At 31.9% G+C, this 18,581-nt stretch overlaps 1 protein-coding gene across 1 annotated transcript in view; it reads left to right on the forward strand.

Annotated features, from left to right (window-relative positions):
• The first annotated feature begins 240 nt into the window (after positions 1 to 240).
• LOC142323830 (stromelysin-2-like) overlaps positions 241 to 18,581 on the forward strand; it is a 56,004-nt gene continuing 37,663 nt past the window's right edge. The window contains exon 1 of the mRNA XM_075364094.1: positions 241 to 487. Within this exon, the coding sequence (XP_075220209.1) occupies positions 362 to 487 (126 nt within the window). The 5' untranslated portion in view covers positions 241 to 361. The remainder of the gene's footprint in view (positions 488 to 18,581) is intronic.

Genomic DNA, 18,581 nt, shown 5'->3' on the forward strand with positions numbered 1-18,581 from the left:
AAAATATTTGTATCTTACCGCTTCTCTTCATGTATATATTTGAAGAAGAAATGACAAATATTGTAAACTTTATTGTCTTATCGATTTGCTGCTTACAATTCCATGATTTTATTGCAGCCATCTATATACAGTACATATTTATATTGCGCTGGAGAGGAGAGGGCAATTAGACAAGACGATAATCATAAAATGGGGGAGGGGATATTGAACTTAGTTCATACTTGCATGATTCATGAGCGACAGTGACGGAGAGGAAGGATCGAGTCGTCTAAGCAACAATGTACGGGTTAGTATAAATACAAGAGCAACAGCTAGTTCTACGTTTAATATGTTATAATAAGTGAACTATAGTAAAGAGACAATGGTGTTAAGTGAAGCTTTGTTAGTAATGTTTTTTTTTATTTTATTACAAGTGTTAAATACTGTCAATTGTAGACCAACGCCAGATTCGTCTGAAAATAATGAAGAGATTGACCCCGTTAAAGCTGTCAGTTTTTTTAATTTTTGTTTTTTAACTTTCATTGTATAGATGAATAATAGTGTGTTAATTTTATTCGTAATTAAAATACTCTTAAAATCCAAATTAATATCTAAAACTTTATTAAAAAAAAAAATTCTTATTAAGGAAACATATATTTGGATTAAAAATCTGTACTTAATATCGTATCTTGAATTTTAAATATTTATATTATTTTAATATTTCGATTACGAACAATTAACTGTAAAGAAAAATAAATTTATAGGTATAATAAAATAATAAATAAAAAAATTCCCAAAATCATGGTGAGAATTGAACTTGAGACACCGGTTAATTTGAAAGTGCATTGATAAATATCCAACTGACCGGCCAGTTTATTATTATTAGTTGCAATATCTAAATTATTACATTAAAATAGTACTCGGAACTACAATTTTTGAGAATTTTTACTACAATTATACCAATAACCTATCAGGATTCCAGCCGTTAGCGAATTTAATGAAATGGATTTAAAAAAGGGCCCGGTTGTTCAGAAATATAGATTCAAAATACTTATATATAAAAAAACTTTTTAAAGATTATTTATAGACAGTTAATAAAAGATTAATGAATTATATAAACATGAATATTCTTTGATGTGAGATTACATCATTTTAAAAATTTTTCATGACATACTTGTAAACTTACATCTCATTAAAGTCATAGAAATAGTTTTTTTTTTTTTTTTATTACAGAAGAAAAAGATTTTAGCTTAAAATATCATAATTTGATTAAAAACCCTATATCTTTTGTATATTATTTTATTTAGAATTTAACTAAGAACAAATAGTCAATATTTTTTTTTTTTTATAAAAATGCAGGAAAAAAAAACATTTCTCGTCGACTTTTGTTGTTGAGTATCTGTTTTAAACTCGTCATAACATACTGGTACATAAAATATTTTCAAAAATATATAGCCGAAATATATTTTAAACTGGTTTTTTTTAAATTTTTATTCCCGTTAAATTTTACGTCATTTAATAAATCTTTTTATTAATGGCAGGCCTTTAAAATAATTAGTTTCTCCTATCCTAGCCATCAATGAGTTGCATAGCAACTTTTGCCGATTTTCAACATTGGAGGGAAAACTCTCTGGCTACCGAGGGTTTTGCCTTCAAAACTTCTATTTAAAAGAAGATTAAGTGGGACATTAAAACATGTAAATGTATATTAAAGAATTGTGTAAAAAAATATTCTACTTTTTGCGTATAATTTTGAGATTCGGGACTTATGGTGATTTTATCCTTCCATCTCCTTAAAAAATTGTAATTAAAGTTAAATAGCATCGATAACTTACATTCAGAAGTAGTACAAAATTTCATAGAAATTGATTTATCTAGTATGAAGATATCAAGAAAATCGATAACCGCCGAAAAAAGAATAAGAGCTTTGTCCAACCCTGAACGAAACAGCCCAAATACATAATCAAAATGACATGTAAGGAACCATCTAATTACTGCAAGAATGTGACTGAATCCAGAAACGTCAAAAAAGAATAAAGGTTTATTTGCGTTTTTTATGTGGTTTGAATAAGAAAAACACCATCAGAAAATAAGTTAATTACCCAAGGGGAATTAAATTATAAACTGAAAAAAAAATTAGCTACCTATGAGTAAACTTTTTCTGGTGCGGAATCCATAAGGTCCGTCACTGTTGACCAATTTTGACCAAAGTTAAATGATATTAATATCCCTGTGCACCATATATAGAAATGATATTATCAAATTTTATCCAAATCTTTCCATCCTGTATAGACATATTAAACAAAAAGCAGGCCAACATACATACATCCTTTCCGGAATTTTTCAATAAATAAAATTGTGTTTTTTTGGTTAGAGGACGTAATGAAACCTTTAGATTTGAAAAAAATCCGGATATTCAAAATTGAACCGATTAACATGCTCTCCTTATATAACTAATAAACTTAATATTATTGTATAGTTTGGTTATTTTTTTTTTTGTCTTCAGTCATTTGACTGGTTTGATGCAGCTCTCCAAGATTCCCTATCTAGTGCTAGTCGTTTCATTTCAGTATACCCTCTACATCCTACATCCCCAACAATTTGTTTTACATACTCCAAACGTGGCCTGCCTACACAATTTTTCCCTTCTACCTGTCCTTCCAATATTAAAGCGACTATTCCAGGATGCCTTAGTATGTGGCCTATAAGTATGTCTCTTCTTTTAACTATATTTTTCCAAATGCTACTTTCTTCATCTATTTGCTGCAATACCTCTTCATTTGTCACTTTATCCACCCATCTGATTTTTAACATTCTCCTATAGCACCGCATTTCAAAAGCTTCTAATCTTTTCTTCTCAGATACTCCGATTGTCCAAGTTTCACTTCCATATAAAGCGACACTCCAAACATACACTTTCAAAAATCTTTTCCTGACATTTAAATTAATTTTTGATGTAAACAAATTATATTTCTTACTGAAGGCTCGTTTAGCTTGTGCTATTCGGCATTTTATATCGCTCCTGCTTCGTCCATCTTTAGTAATTTTACTTCCCAAATAACAAAATTCTTCTACCTCCATAATCTTTTCTCCTCCTATTTTCACATTCAGTTGTCCATCTTTGTTATTTCTACTACATTTCATTACTTTTGTTTTGTTCTTGTTTATTTTCATGCGATAGTTTTTGCGTAGGACTTTATCTATGCCGTTCATTGTTTCTTCTAAATCCTTTTTACTCTCGGCTAGAATTACTATATCATCAGCAAATCGTAGCATCTTTATCTTTTCACCTTGTACTGTTACTCCGAATCTAAATTGTTCTTTAACATTATTAACTGCTAGTTTCTTGTAAAGATTAAAAAGTAACGGCGATAGGGAACATCCTTGTCGGACGCCCTTTCTTATTAGGGCTTCTTTCTTATGTTCTTCAATTGTTATTGTTGCTGTTTGGTTCCTGTACATGTTAGCAATTGTTCTTCTATCTCTGTATTTGAACCCTAATTTTTTTAAAATGCTTTAAAACATTTTATTCCAGTCTACGTTATCGAAAGCCTTTTCTAGGTCTATAAACGCCAAGTATGTGGGTTTGTTTTTCTTTAATCTTCCTTCTACTATTAATCTGAGGCCTAAAATTGCTTCCCTTGTCCCTATACTTTTCCTGAAACCAAATTGGTCTTCTCCTAACACTTCTTCCACTCTCCTCTCAATTCTTCTGTATAAAATTCTAGTTAAGATTTTTGATGCATGACTAGTTAAACTAATTGTTCTGTATTCTTCACATTTATCTGCCCCTGCTTTCTTTGGTATCATAACTATAACACTTTTTTTGAAGTCTGATGGAAATTCCCTATTTTCATAAATATTACACACCAGTTTGTATAATCTATCAATCGCTTCCTCACCTGCACTGCGCAGTAATTCTACAGGTATTCCGTCTATTCCAGGAGCCTTTCTGCCATTTAAATCTTTTAATGCTCTCTTAAATTCAGATCTCAGTATTGTTTCTCCCATTTCATCCTCCTCAACTTCCTCTTCTTCCTCTATAACACCATTTTCTAATTCATTTCCTCCGTATAACTCTTCAATATATTCCACCCATCTATCGACTTTACCTTTCGTATTATATATTGGTGTACCATCTTTGTTTAACACATTATTACATTTTAATTTATGTACCCCAAAATTTTCCTTAACTTTCCTGTATGCTCCGTCTATTTTACCAATGTTCATTTCTCTTTCCACTTCTGAACACTTTTCTTTAATCCACTCTTCGTTCACCAGTTTGCACTTCCTGTTTATAGCATTTCTTAATTGTTGATAGTTCCTTTTACTTTCTTCATCACTAGCATTCTTATATTTTCTACGTTCATCCATCAGCTGCAATATATCGTCTGAAACCCAAGGTTTTCTACCAATTCTCTTTATTCCGCCTAAGTTTGCTTCTGCTGATTTAAGAATTTCCTTTTTAACATTCTCCCATTCTTCTTCTACATTTTCTACCTTATCTTTTTTACTCAGACCTCTTGCGATGTCCTCCTCAAAAATCTTCTTTACCTCCTCTTCCTCAAGCTTCTCTAAATTCCACCGATTCATCTGACACCTTTTCTTCAGGTTTTTAAACCCCAATCTGCATTTCATTATCACCAAATTATGGTCGCTATCAATGTCTGCTCCAGGGTAAGTTTTGCAGTCAACGAGTTGATTTCTAAATCTTTGCTTAAACATGATATAATCTATCTGATACCTTGCAGTATCGCCTGGCTTTTTCCAAGTGTATATTCTTCTATTATGATTTTTAAATTGGGTGTTGGCAATTACTAAATTATACTTCGTGCAAAACTCTATAAGTCGGTCCCCTCTTTCATTCCTTTTGCCCAGCCCGTATTCACCCACTATATTTCCTTCCTTGCCTTCTCCAATGCTTGCATTCCAATCTCCAACTATTATTAAATTTTCATCTCCTTTTACGTGTTTAATTGCTTCATCAATCTCTTCGTATACACACTCTACCTCATCATCATCATGGGCGCTTGTAGGCATATAGACGTTAACAATCGTTGTCGGTTTAGGTTTTGATTTTATCCTTATTACAATGATTCTATCGCTATGCGTTTTGAAATACTCCACTCTCCTCCCTATCTTCTTGTTCATCACGAAACCTACTCCTGCCTGCCCATTATTTGACGCTGAGTTAATTACTTTAAAATCACCTGACCAAAAGTCGCCTTCCTCTTCCCACCGAACCTCACTAATTCTTACTATATCCACATTTGTCCTACCCATTTCCCTTTTTAAATTTTCTAGCCTACCAACCTTTTTTAAGCTTCTAACATTCCACGCTCCGACTCGTAGAATGTTATTTTTTAATTTTCTGGTGACCCCTTCCTTAGTAGTTCCCACCCGGAGATCCGAACGGGGGACTATTTTACCTCCAGAATATTTTACCAAGGAAGGCGCCTCCATTATTGCTATGTGAAAATGCAGAGAGCCACATTTTCTTGGAAAAAAAGCAGCTGTAGTTTTCCATTGCTTTCAGCTGCGCAGTACTCAGAGGACTGAGTGATGTTGATACGGCCGTTTAAGTCATTGTGACTCACGCCCCTAACAACTACTGAAAGAGCTGCTGCCCTCTTTCAGGAATCATTCCTTAGTCTGGCTCTCAACAGATACCTCTCCGATATGGTTGCACCTTCGGTCCAGCTACTCTGTATCCCTGAGCACTCAAGCCCCCTCACCAACGGCAAGGTCTCATGATTCATAGAGGAGGAGTTTGGTTATAAGTATAGCTTTATTGCCGATAAAGTAATCCAACCACACCCACGAGATATTTCCTCCAGTAATCCGGATGAACAAACACATTACTTGTTAAATGAGAAAATTTAATGTAAACAGAAATAAATATATCGGTTAATAATTGCCTTCTGTGTAACACCGTTTAGTACTTCCGTAGTTAGGTAATTGTAATGTAATTTGTCGCAATGAGAACATGATTTTTTTCAATTCAAAAACAAACCTAAGAATCTACAAAATTTTTTAAATAAATTATTCATTATCTTGTTAAAAACTACGTTAGTTTTGAGTGATGAAGTTAAGTTTTTTGTCAAATTGTTTATTGCTGTGAGAACATAGATTAGATACGTACCGGGTGATTGGTGCACTCATTTTTTTAGAAGGTCGACCTAAAATTTTATTAGAATAAAGATAAAAATACATATTTTAACCTTTTCCCCACCTCCCCCCCCTTATTGATATCGTCATAGAAGCTTAAAGTTTGTGGAATGTGGAAACGGAATTTTATAGAGTGTGAAAAATCCCAACCTTGAAAATATAAAACTTTTGACATTACATACAGTAAAATACTACCTTGGAAATGATAAATTACACTCGATTAAAATTCGAATTTGTCTTCATTATTATAAAAATAAAAAAAAAACATGAACGACAGACACATTTCTTGTCCTTTAGATGAGCTTTAATAAAATAACAACTTTGATTTTCGTAAATAACATGTTTTTAAAAAATTATAGAATTTCAATTTTTTTTTTAACCTAGCAAATGGATTTTCTTCGTTATTTAATTTTAAGTAAACTAAATTAGCATAGATAATAATAACTCTTTAAGCTTCTTATATATACTAATCCTTAACTACCAAGACGTTTTAAGGCATTTCAATTAATTTCTTCAGTCCTTAGCAATAAAACCCACCGGGTTGGTCTAGTGGTGAACTAGTCATCGTAAATCAGCTGATTTCGAAATCGAGACTTCTAAGGTTCAAATCCTAGTAAAGGCAGTTACTGTTATAAGGGTTTGATTACTAGATCGTGGATACCCGTGTTCTTTGGTGGTCCGGGTTTCAATTAACCACACATCTCAGCAACGACCGATCTGAGTCTGTACAAGACTACAATTCATTAATATCATCCTCATTTATCCTCTGAAGCCACCTTACGGTGGTTCCGGTAGTTGAACGGAAAAAGAAAGTCCCTTAGTAACACACTACTCTTTAAGCGTAGACATCGATAATACTTTCCCTTTCAGCGCTATAGCAGATTTATAGCTGTTGAAGGAAAAGTATTGTAATCGGTCCGATTTGGGCATATATGTTTTTTCAAATTGTTAGGGATGTAGGATGTAGAGGGTATACTGAAATGAAACGACTAGCACTAGATAGGGAATCTTGGAGAGCTGCATCAAACCAGTCAAATGACTGAAGACAAAAAAAAAATGTTTTTTTATCAGATCTTGATGTTTTGACATCAAAGGAACCCAAAAAACCGGTTGAAAATTTTCAGGTTTACGTGTGTTCGATTTTGGTTCTAAATCACGTTATATCACCAGAACTAATGGACTGATTTTGACCAAACTTGGTCAGCTTATATGGGACATTAAATTCAACTGTCATTAAATTTTCAACTTAAAAGGCCAAGTGGGTGAGGCTGCGAGCTAGGTCATCCTTAGTATCTCGAGATTTCGCCAAGGTCATATTTTTCTAACGCACATTTCTTAACAATTAAAAAATAACAATATTTGCAAAAAACGCTCTTTGCAAAATCGCACCCCCACCACAAAAAATACTGTTGTAGTCGACTGATATGTTGTGGCGTCACAGCAGCGGTAGAATTAAATAAATGAATAATATTTAAAGTGTAAAAAAGTAACACGGTCTGGTTGAGTTTCGAACTCGATCGCCCGGTTGATTCGGTATCTGACGCTGTAAGCCTCGTGGCTAGACCAGGCTGCCGACCATACAAGCGAAATTTGTTCTACGTAAGTTGTGAAATTACATTAGTTTAGTTAGTGCCGGCCGTCGCCCCGCGAATTAAATACGGTATGCGCACGCACTTTAATTAGAATTATTGAATTAAATAAACGAAAAAATATATTTAGATAAAATGATAAATATTATAAATTAAGTTGCGTGTATTATATATGTGTAAGCCGTGCATCAGAAACAACCCACAGTTGTAGGACTTTTCCGGAACGCGGCTCTAGCCGCGTGACGGGAAAGTCTTACAAATGTGTTATCAGCTTTTTTTTTATAATTCTGTCTAAACTGTCATCTCTTGCCAATTCATTTAGTTGCGTCATCAAGTTTTCAAACCATTCATTCTTATTGTTCCTTCCACACTATTTTTTGGAAGCCCAATTTCTTCCATCCTAAAACGTGAAAGTTTGCTAAGGAATGCTAAGTTAATAAAAATTTACTTCGTTTCTTATTTTAAAAAAATAATTTCAAAAAGCCTGGAATTTGAATTTTTTATCGATATGTCAATGTAATGTGTAAGCTACAGCGTGGTTGTTTCCTCCTGTTCTAGTTCAAATTACGTTTCTAACTAACAATATATTTTTAAGCCCTTCCTTTGGGTATCCATTATTTTAGTTTCTCTTGTAATACTTCCTTTTCTTTTACGTATTTATTTACGTTGGGAAATGCAGCATTTACATACTTGCCTTTCCTTGTTGAAGGCCAACACATCGAGGTGTAGGCTTAATATTTAATTTTTAACGCTGTTCATTCCTCTCATGTTTGCCGGTTGTCATATATATTGCTTATTTATATGCTGTAAATAATTATAGAATAATTAATAATTATTCTCTATAATTTTATTCTCTCTCGATATATTGGTTATTCTTTTCAAGTACAGGATATAATTTTACAAGTAGTTCCTGGAATATGAAAATCACTCACCAGTGGAACTTTATCCGATTAGTCAGGCTTGTAAAATTAATGTAAAAAAAAAAATTACATGTTTATTATTAAATATTAAGCGCATAAAAAAGAAATTCTAGAGCCTTTCCAGCTGTTAACAGTTCCTATCGCTTCTCGGCCTCATGGCTAAGATCAAAGTGTTCCTATGTCCGGAGCGAAGGCAAAAGCTGAGTTAATAAATCACCGATGTAAATGCCTCGGTATACATTTGCACGGTAAATGTATACCGAGGCATTTATATCGGTGGCATCCCAACGAGGCCAGGCATATTACTATGAAATGTAAAAAGTCTGAGGGGGATAGACGACTCCCGTTAAAGCCCAACAGGACAAGGGTCGGGGAGGGGGTGTGGCGAACGGAACGTCACTAGGCGGGTGTCTCTTCCCCTACGGGGTTGGGATTTTAACAGTTCATTTCCGGAACTTTCGGTTCAAAACATAATTCAAAAAATAAGCATTTTTTAAAAATGAGGTTCTTAATTCGATCGGTATTTTTTATTTTAGTATACAGTGATTCATGAAGAGAGTGAAACAAACTTTTAGTACAAATTCTACCGGTGAAAATAAAGAAAAACTTCATCTAAACATAGGTTTGGAAACATTTCGTTAGCGTGTATCGGCTGAACCCATCGGGTTGGTCTAGTGGTGAACGAGTCTTCCCAAATCAGCTGATTTGGAAAGTCGAGAGTTACAGCGTTCAAGTCCTAGTAAAGCCAGTTATTTTTACACGGATTTGAATACTAGATCGTGGATACCGGTGTTCTTTGGTGGTTGGGTTTCAATTAACCACACATCTCAGGAATGGTCGAACTGAGAATGTACAAGACTACACTTCATTTACACTCATACATATCATCCTCATTCATCCTCTGAAGAATTATCTAAATGGTAGTTACCGGAGGTTAAACAGGAAAAAGAGAGAGAGAGCGTGTATCGGCTGGCGAAAGATTTCGCTTTGATTTAACTAGGTATTAAAAGAAACAACATTTTCAATATTACAAAATAAAAGAATTAAATGTTTTAGAAAAATAAACAATCGATTTTTTTTTAATGTAAAACAGTCAAATAACATTACATTAACAAAGCAATTTATTAGAAACTACTACTACTAGAAATACAGTTCTGGGACCTATTTTTTTCCAATTTTTAGGTGAGATTTTACATAAAAAGATAAACTTATTTCTTATTTTGGGTCCATAAAATTAAAGTCTGGCTTAAATTTACTGAGGGCGCAGAAATCAGGGCGAAATCTTTCGCCAAACGACACTCGCTAATGAAGCGTTTCTCAACCTATATTTATGTGAACTTTCTTCTTTATTTTTACCAGTAGAAAGTGTGCTACATTCTTCGTGAATCATTCTATATATATATATAAATATATAAGGATATATATTTAGCTAGAATATAGCTAGCTGACCCGGCAATGCTTCACCATTGCTAGATTTGAGTATATATATATATATATATATATATATAGATTAAATCAACACAAATGAAGGTTTGATAAAACATTAAAAAACTGAGCATTAGCGGAACATCACAAAATTTAATCTTTCCCTTTTAAGCATCTTCCTTTTTTCCCCCTTTTTTGCTTTCTTCCAGTTTCCCCTTTATCCATTTTTTGCAAAAAATATCTCGTTTCAAGTAACTAATATATATTCTGAATATGAGTCAAATCGGACCATAAATACAATTTTTCGAAATATATCTCGACCCCAGCGCCATCTAGCGGGCCCAAACTAATTCAGAAACCTTCGCGGGCGTGCGCACAACAATTCACCAAAGTTTCATTGTAATCGGATTAATATTGTAGGATTAATTATATTAATATTATATTATCTTATTATATATATATATATATTAAGATTAGTATATTATATATTTTTAATATATATATATATATATATTACCAGGCCAGACATGACATGTTTGTTAAAATAGCATAATCCTTAAAGAAAGACAGGTCATTGATTTGTTCAAACTGTTCTATTCATAATCGCTGATGTAGCTTAAATTAATCTTATATACATATAGTATCCTTGACCAAGTACATTGAGGTCTTGCTAGTCAATTACTACCAGTAATAATTTACTCTATTTAAAAAAGTAAATCTTAACTGATATGTTTTATTACACAAATATTTATTTCTATTAGTTGTATGATATAATACTGGCATTTTGTTCTATCAAATAATTATTTTATTTTTAGCTCTCATTCCTAGCTTCGCCAGCTGTAATACGTATTGTACAGTATATTACAAAATCTTTCCTAAGAAACCAGAGTTATTTCTATAATAAAATAATATTAAAAAATGAATAAATAATAAAATCCAAATCAAGAACTTACTAAAATTGTTATCATTCAATTCTTTTAAAAAATTTTATTTTTTTAAAGTCTGTTAGAAATTAAAAATAAATTATTAATAGCTTAACAATTCTTAAATTGGTGGTTCAAAAAAAAAAAATACGATAAAAAGACGCTCATTTGTGAAAGGAAGTTTATAAGGAATGAAAAAGGTGGGAGTAATATAAAAAAAAGGCTGGCTTTCTCTGCCCTGAGAAAGTGGAATCGTATTTAAAAAATTAATTTCTTGTGCGATTTCAAGATTTTTTTTTACGTATTATACGACGAATTTTAAAAATAAAAGTCAAATGTGTCTTTCAAGTACTTTTTCTAAATTTTTTAATTTAAATTAATAAATTAAAGGGGTCGAACAATTTCATTAGTAACGTAAAATTTTGAGATTTTGAACGATAAAAGTAAAATATGGAGACATTAAATGATAAAATTCTAGGAGGGGGTATGTGAATATTTTTGCAAATTTTTTATCTTTACAATGTTGCTGACATGTCTTTATTCTGAATCATGTGTACGTAGTAATTATAGTACCAATACATCTTTATTTGCTTAATTCATCACAAAATTTGGGAATTGGATCAAGTTCTCAAAGATCAAAACAGGTCTGCGAAGATGTATGATAGACAGTTTTCTTGAGGGTAACCTGTATCATTCTTTAACATATTTTTAAGAGTTAAAAATATGTTACGAAAGTAACATACTTTTAACTCTTATGGCTGAAATTTTCTAAAAAAAAAACTGAATCTGTATGTTTACAGTTTTCGGGGATGGGGTAAAAGTTTTGCAATTTTTTTTCTGAAAGTTTATGTTCTATCTAAGCACTACATATATTTTTTGCTAGGAAACCACCTAAGCAAAAAGTCAAAAATAAAAAATTCGTAAATTTCCCCACCCTCTTGAAAAATTCATACAAAATTTTAACGTGATAAATGCGCCATGAATAAGTTTGAACAAAAACGGTTCATCAAATCTGAAAATATTTAGCGAAAAGCAGTACGATATTCATAGATCCGGAAAGAAATTAGTTTTTTTACCCTTAATCCTTCTGGTGTGAAACTTCTATGACTCATTCAATTTTTATCGTATTAGAATGATTTATAATTATTAATAAAGGTAATAAAATTTTCTAAGAAAAAAATCTTTTGACATTTTGTATTAAATTATTTAGTTTTCGAACTATTCGCAGAGAATACGTTTATAACATTTTACAATACTTAAAAATTCCTGCGAAAATTATCTCGATCTTAACTTTTAAGTTCTTTAAATTACCAGTATCCGAAAACATCTTATATTTATTTATTTTTTATTTATCTTTTTTCCCGTGTTTAAATATACGTAACAAAAATTGTTGACTCCATATACTTTTAGTAATTAAATGAAATATAAACTATATTTGAATAAATGAGCCCAAAGTAACATTCAAAAATTCTGTATCTGATCAACATATATCTCTAGAAGTAATTTCTACATATCACGTAAAAGTAATTTATTCAAAACTAAATAAATATTACACATTCATAATTCCTTGGTGCATCTAATTTTTTTAATTTACGACTGGGAAATAATTTCCATTCTGAAAAACATAATATTTAAGATTTCAAAACCGTTTAACATTTGAACACAGAAAGCCGCAATTACTAATTGTGTTTTTAGAAAATGAAATTCATTTTAAAATACGTGATAATTATTTTGATAATGCATAATAACTAGTTTAAACGTATCATTTAAATAATGAGTCACTCAATTATCAGTATAAATATTTGGAAGCATGGCAAATGAGGAAAGTTATAAAATATCAAAAAGTAACAGGGAATAACTATGACCAAACTGTGGTATTAATATTAACCAATATACCATATCTTATACACAGTTTCTTATTGGACTATTTTATAATCCAATAGAATGAATCCAAATATCTGTTAATCAATCAACTGTGTGTTCATATTGAGTTTGTAAAAGAAGTAGGGATTCATTCGAAAATGGCAAAGGACGTTTGCTAAACGATACTTCAGAGCCAACGCAATTTTCTCTGCCGATATTACTAATGATGGGACAAAGATGTATCGGCTATACTCTTCCGGTTTCAGGAAGAATGTATTTTATATTATCATTGTAATACTTCAAAGATTTCTATTGGTATTGTGGTTCGTTTTTCCTGTTAAATAGGAGAAATCAGTCCATTTCAGCTGAATGCACCAAAATTTATTCGGTTTATTGTTGTGCGTCGTTCATATCAAGAAATACTCAAAAATTTATATTTGTGGGATTCCTTCTTCTAATACTTCTTCCGGGAGAAAGTTCCTGATAACCATTACATCCCATCCCCGTATTATCTTATTGCTGTTAAATTGGTGGATTTACAAATGAGTAAGAAGGAATGTTTTACAATAATTATATTGTGTAGATTACTAATAAAAAGAAATTGTAAAATAAATATTTAGTTATTACTGTTTACAACTGATATGTTTTACTTTTATGTATTAAGTTTTCATATTTCAAATGGAGAATTCAAAGAATTTTAAACAATATACAATAGATTAATAGGCGAGGCAGGTTTTTAAATTTTCACCGTTTATTTAAAGATGTGAAGCCACCCTTATTCATTTCCCTTATTTCTAAGTGTAATTGTACCTTGGTGTTCGCAATAGTCATCCATATTCCATTGGATTTTGCAAAACAAATAAATTTCACTATTTAAGATTCTTTCTCGACATCTTACAGCAAGCTACATAAATTCAAGTGGTATAACAAATGCAATGCTCTTTTCATAAAGACTGGTTTTAGTTGACCGATTGCAACTAGGTGAATGGATGGATATAAAGTGTTATAATAACATATTGTCGCGTGTTGGTAGTTGGACAAGGATATTAAGATATAGCACACGTAAAAATTGTTACAAACGTAATTTATTTACTCTTAAATAACTAATAATTTATAAAATAGGTCAGTTACAAATAACAAAATACAATTCCGATTTTATTAAACACCTTACAATAAGTAATACAAAATTAACGAGAAATTATAACAGTAAGATAATCGAAAAATTAACAATTCACTTTATGCATGAATTACTTACTTTTAATGTTTACAAAAAGAAACTGGCTCTATAATGTCACTTTGTCTTCTGTTCACAAAGAGCTAACCGAAAAGCTTCTCCCACTTATTCGCAGATAACACTATCGTAAAACGGAATAGTGTCGCACTCTTCGCTGATTTGTTGCCACACTCTCTCTTCGAATGTTCTTGCACTATGTCCTCGCATTTATCGCAAACCGTACTGAACTCGCTAGTTCTCAGCAGTATATATCTTCGGGCCAAGGGTTTGACCTATAGTAATGTTAGCCGACTAACTCCTTTGTTTGTTCAAGAGTAATGATTTATATTGTTCGCAACTTGTACACTTTTCTATAAATTCTTTCTAAAAAGAATTTATTTGTCGTTTCTGCTAGATATTTTCTAGCAGAGAAAAGTTTTAGTTTATTTTCTCTCTCTTTCTTCTTCTAGAGCTTTTCTACCCGTTACAGTATATTATGTTATTATAATATGTATATGTACCCGTCAAACGCTTACATCCGTGTCGGCTGAAAACGGGTTTTCTCCCGTTTCAGGCAGAAAATTAAGTCCACATCTTTTTATCTTCTGGTCGCCGCTAGAAATCTGGCCGGTTTTATTTAGTTTAAATCTGTGCTCTCATGCGAATTCCTTCGTACAACCCTTAAGCAGATAGATTAAACTATGTATTAAGTGTGTATATGTTGTATTAGATTAATTTTATTCTTCGTTCGTCTGTATTCGCTTTGTTTGTTTTTTTTTTTTTGCTGAATGATACATCCAAACCGCCAAAAATCGAATTTTTTTTCTGATAGTACACGGTTTCAATAGTTGAAGATTATAACTTCTTATCTTCATATATTCTTATTGAAAGCAACACCAGTTCGATAAAGAAAACGTGATTATGAACCAACGAATTTATATACGGCGTTACACAACCTTCTAGACCAAACTAGAGTATTTCACATTGTAGAAAGATTTTTTGCAGTTGTTTCAGTATAAAATATTTTTTCATTACAGAAAAACTATGGTATATTCGTAAAATAAGAACAATTTTATTAAGTTATATTTCATGAAAGACAGATGTAAAATACTAATGAACTGAATGATTTTTAGGTCTCCTAAACAATTGTGCTTTATTAGTTGCACGAGTTTGGTACTAAGTACTCGAATTTGTTGATACCTTTATATATATATATATATATATAAATATGTACAATAAAAAAGATAAATATGTACAATATTATATATATATGTTGAAGAAACTCGGTTTGTACTGGCTTAAACGTTCAAAAAATATGTAGACCAATTCCTCCAGTTTTTTAATAAAGAATCAATCCACTGAATTCTGTTACTTATCTGTTTACGGCAACGATGCAATAAAACAACGAAACGGTGATTGTCCGAGACACCATCTCGTTAATAAGTTGCCGCTTCATCAACGTCGGTATCAGCATTCTTATGTCATGCTCCCGGTTGTCGAGTGCAGAGTACAAATTTTGTGCATCTTTCCCCTGTTGTCTCAATGTGGATCTCATGTAATAGACGTTCACGTTTCTTAAAATCTTTTATTAGAAATGTTTTTTAGTGCTATTGAAAATTTACTTACCCCAACATATTTGTAGTGTTCTGATGTAAATTTCTGGCTATTCAGCGTAACCTAATATTAATATGCCTCTTTTTAACCTCCGGGACTACCGTTACGTATTACTTCAGAGGATGAGATGGTTGACAATTTTTGTAGCGTGTGAAAATGCCCATGCCTGACCGGGAATCGAACCCGAGACCTTAACCTACCTAACTTAACCCAACTTATATTACAAATCTAATATTGTTTCTGTTTCTAAGATCTGTAGAAGGAGTTAGTATATCGTTATAATAGATAGTCTAAAATGTAGTGAGTCTTTTGCACGAGCACGATATAGCATTGGCGTCCCAAATCTCAGCGTATATGAGTCGCAGTGGGTCAGGCTGAACGTCATTTGACAGTTGGCAGTTAAAGCAAGTAGATGTGCAAAAAGTGTTGGGAGTTTTCCTTATACTCAGACGTAAGGTATTGCGCCGTTAATATGAGTTAACTTTTCGCAAAACTGCGCTACAGTTTACAATTTTATTTTGATAAAGGCACAAATACTACGTAATCCCGTGAATAAATTTGCCCTGTTTATGGACAAGGTACGTTATCAAAAGCAACAGCCCAAAGATGGTTTAGTCGCTTTCGTTCTACAATTTCAATGGCTATCGCCCCACTGCAAGGAGCAGTAGATGCTCCCTGGCAGCATCACGAGCTACTGCCGCCAGGGAGAACGATAGACTGAGGCCTGTAATGTCAACAATTAGCGCGATTGCATCTAGGAATTCAAAAGAAACGGCCTGAACCGGTCAACAGAAAGGGTGTGTATACCACGCTGACAACGCCAGACCGAATACATCTTTAACGATCCGACAGAAAATGAGAGAACTTGTCTGGGAGATTGTAATGCATCCACCATATATCCAGGACCTTTCACTGTCAGACAATCATTTGTTTCAGTCTCTGAGAATTCCCTGAATGGTGTTGTTAATTTCAAAAGAGGCCTGTAAAAACCATGGGTCACAATTTGTTGACCAGAAACCATGGAAGTTCTATAGCAAAGGGATTATGGTCATGCCAGAAAAATAGCAGGTCATAGAAAAAATGTGGTCTCATAATGTTATTTTCCAACACCAATAAATGTATTCTCGATTTTGGTCTCCAAAGCCTCAGTACTTTTTAGACAACCTGATATTTGCTTGAATAAAGTCATGGCACTTATGTCATTCTCCACAAGTACGAATACATAAGCTCTATTAGCATACTGCATTCATATCTATTTTACTGTCTTACCTGACGTCCACATTGATTCCACAGATTGGTTGTAAGCACCTGTCTGAGGATCTAGTATTTTAGTAAATAATGTAATATTTTTAACACTATTAAGAAACTACATTAAAATGGTTAAAATAATAAGTAAGTACATAATGGCCGGCCCTTATTTTAGAATGCCATTATCAACTAACAAATAAAGTACAATAGTAATTGCAATAAAGCAGATAGCAAAGGAAGAGTAACGAAAAATCAGTTTAATTAAATAGTGAGTGCACGTGGAATACTTTTAAGAAAGTTGATCATTTACTGTGTAAGATCCTACTGGATTTAGTTGATGTTTTCAACTTCTTGCAAATTTTTTATTTAAATCTGATACATTTATTTATATACATATTAAGTATAAATATAATTTTTTTGCTATTAAATTTTGGAGTTTGGGTCTCAAAAAAGTAAATAATTGGAATGCATTAAAGCTGTACATTGAGTTTTTGTATATTTCTAGGCCCAATGTTCCAAAATGATTTAAATCTCTTGGGGTTTCAACAAAAAGTCAGAATAACTTTCCAAGATACAAAAAATGAGCAGTTAAATCTTTGTTTGGTGCTCATAATTATAAATTATGTAGATTGATATTTAATTAATTAAAGTTTTTTCTATACGTTTGTATCTATGAATGTGCAATGCTTACTAAAAAGAATAATTACTTATCTAAAAATAGTAATATATCCACACCTTTACCAAACCAGACAAAAGACTTGTTTTTGCATACTTGAATAAAGTCTAAACACAATTCTGTGGCTTACTATAAAGGGACTTAAATATGCTATTTAAAATATCATTAAATGATCTTCTTTTACAGAAACATCATTTTGTTGAGGAATTTAAAAAAAAAAATACTTATTAAAAAACCTTGAATTTTCTGCATCATTTATGTTCAACATGTACACAAGTATATGGCCAAATAATTTTCAGTAACAGTTTTTAAGTAGTGAATTATTTTGTAGTCTTTTCTTTTTAAATTTAGTATCTTCATATTACCTTAGTATTATTTAATGAGATTATATTTGATATAATTAATATGGATTTTAATATGTATTTTTTATCTTTTAATTATTATGTATTCTGTGATGCTGCACTGATCAAGGTTTTTACTATGATTTCCCTTAATCCATCCAGGCACATGCTGGGGCATTTTCTATGTTTTATCCATGGAGTAGCATCCTACCCAATTCTGAAGTGATATTTATAGTCTATTATTATATACTGATCAGAATAAAGGTAGTCAGATTTGCATGTGGAGTACACACATCGTAAACATGTAGCCTTTTTAGTTTTGTGTTTGTTGAGTGTATTTAAAATTTTTCAGTCATTTGTGAAATTTTTCTTAGGTACATCTAAAAAGCGATTTGGTTAGAACTCCAATTCCAAAGGTCTTGTCATGACTGATTATAATTCGCAAACACATAATTTGATTATTTCAGATTTTTATTTGTAGTTGTCATAATGACTGAATTAATTCTGAAACAACTAACTACTTTTTTTTAAGCCTTTAAAAACATATCTCCATGACCATAATTCTTAGAAAATATGGAACTCATTATGCTGATACTGTGAACATATTATTCTGCAGTGGAAC

The sequence above is a fragment of the Lycorma delicatula genome, chromosome 4 (genome assembly GCF_047948215.1).
Source record: "Lycorma delicatula isolate Av1 chromosome 4, ASM4794821v1, whole genome shotgun sequence".
NCBI lineage: Eukaryota > Metazoa > Arthropoda > Insecta > Hemiptera > Fulgoridae > Lycorma > Lycorma delicatula.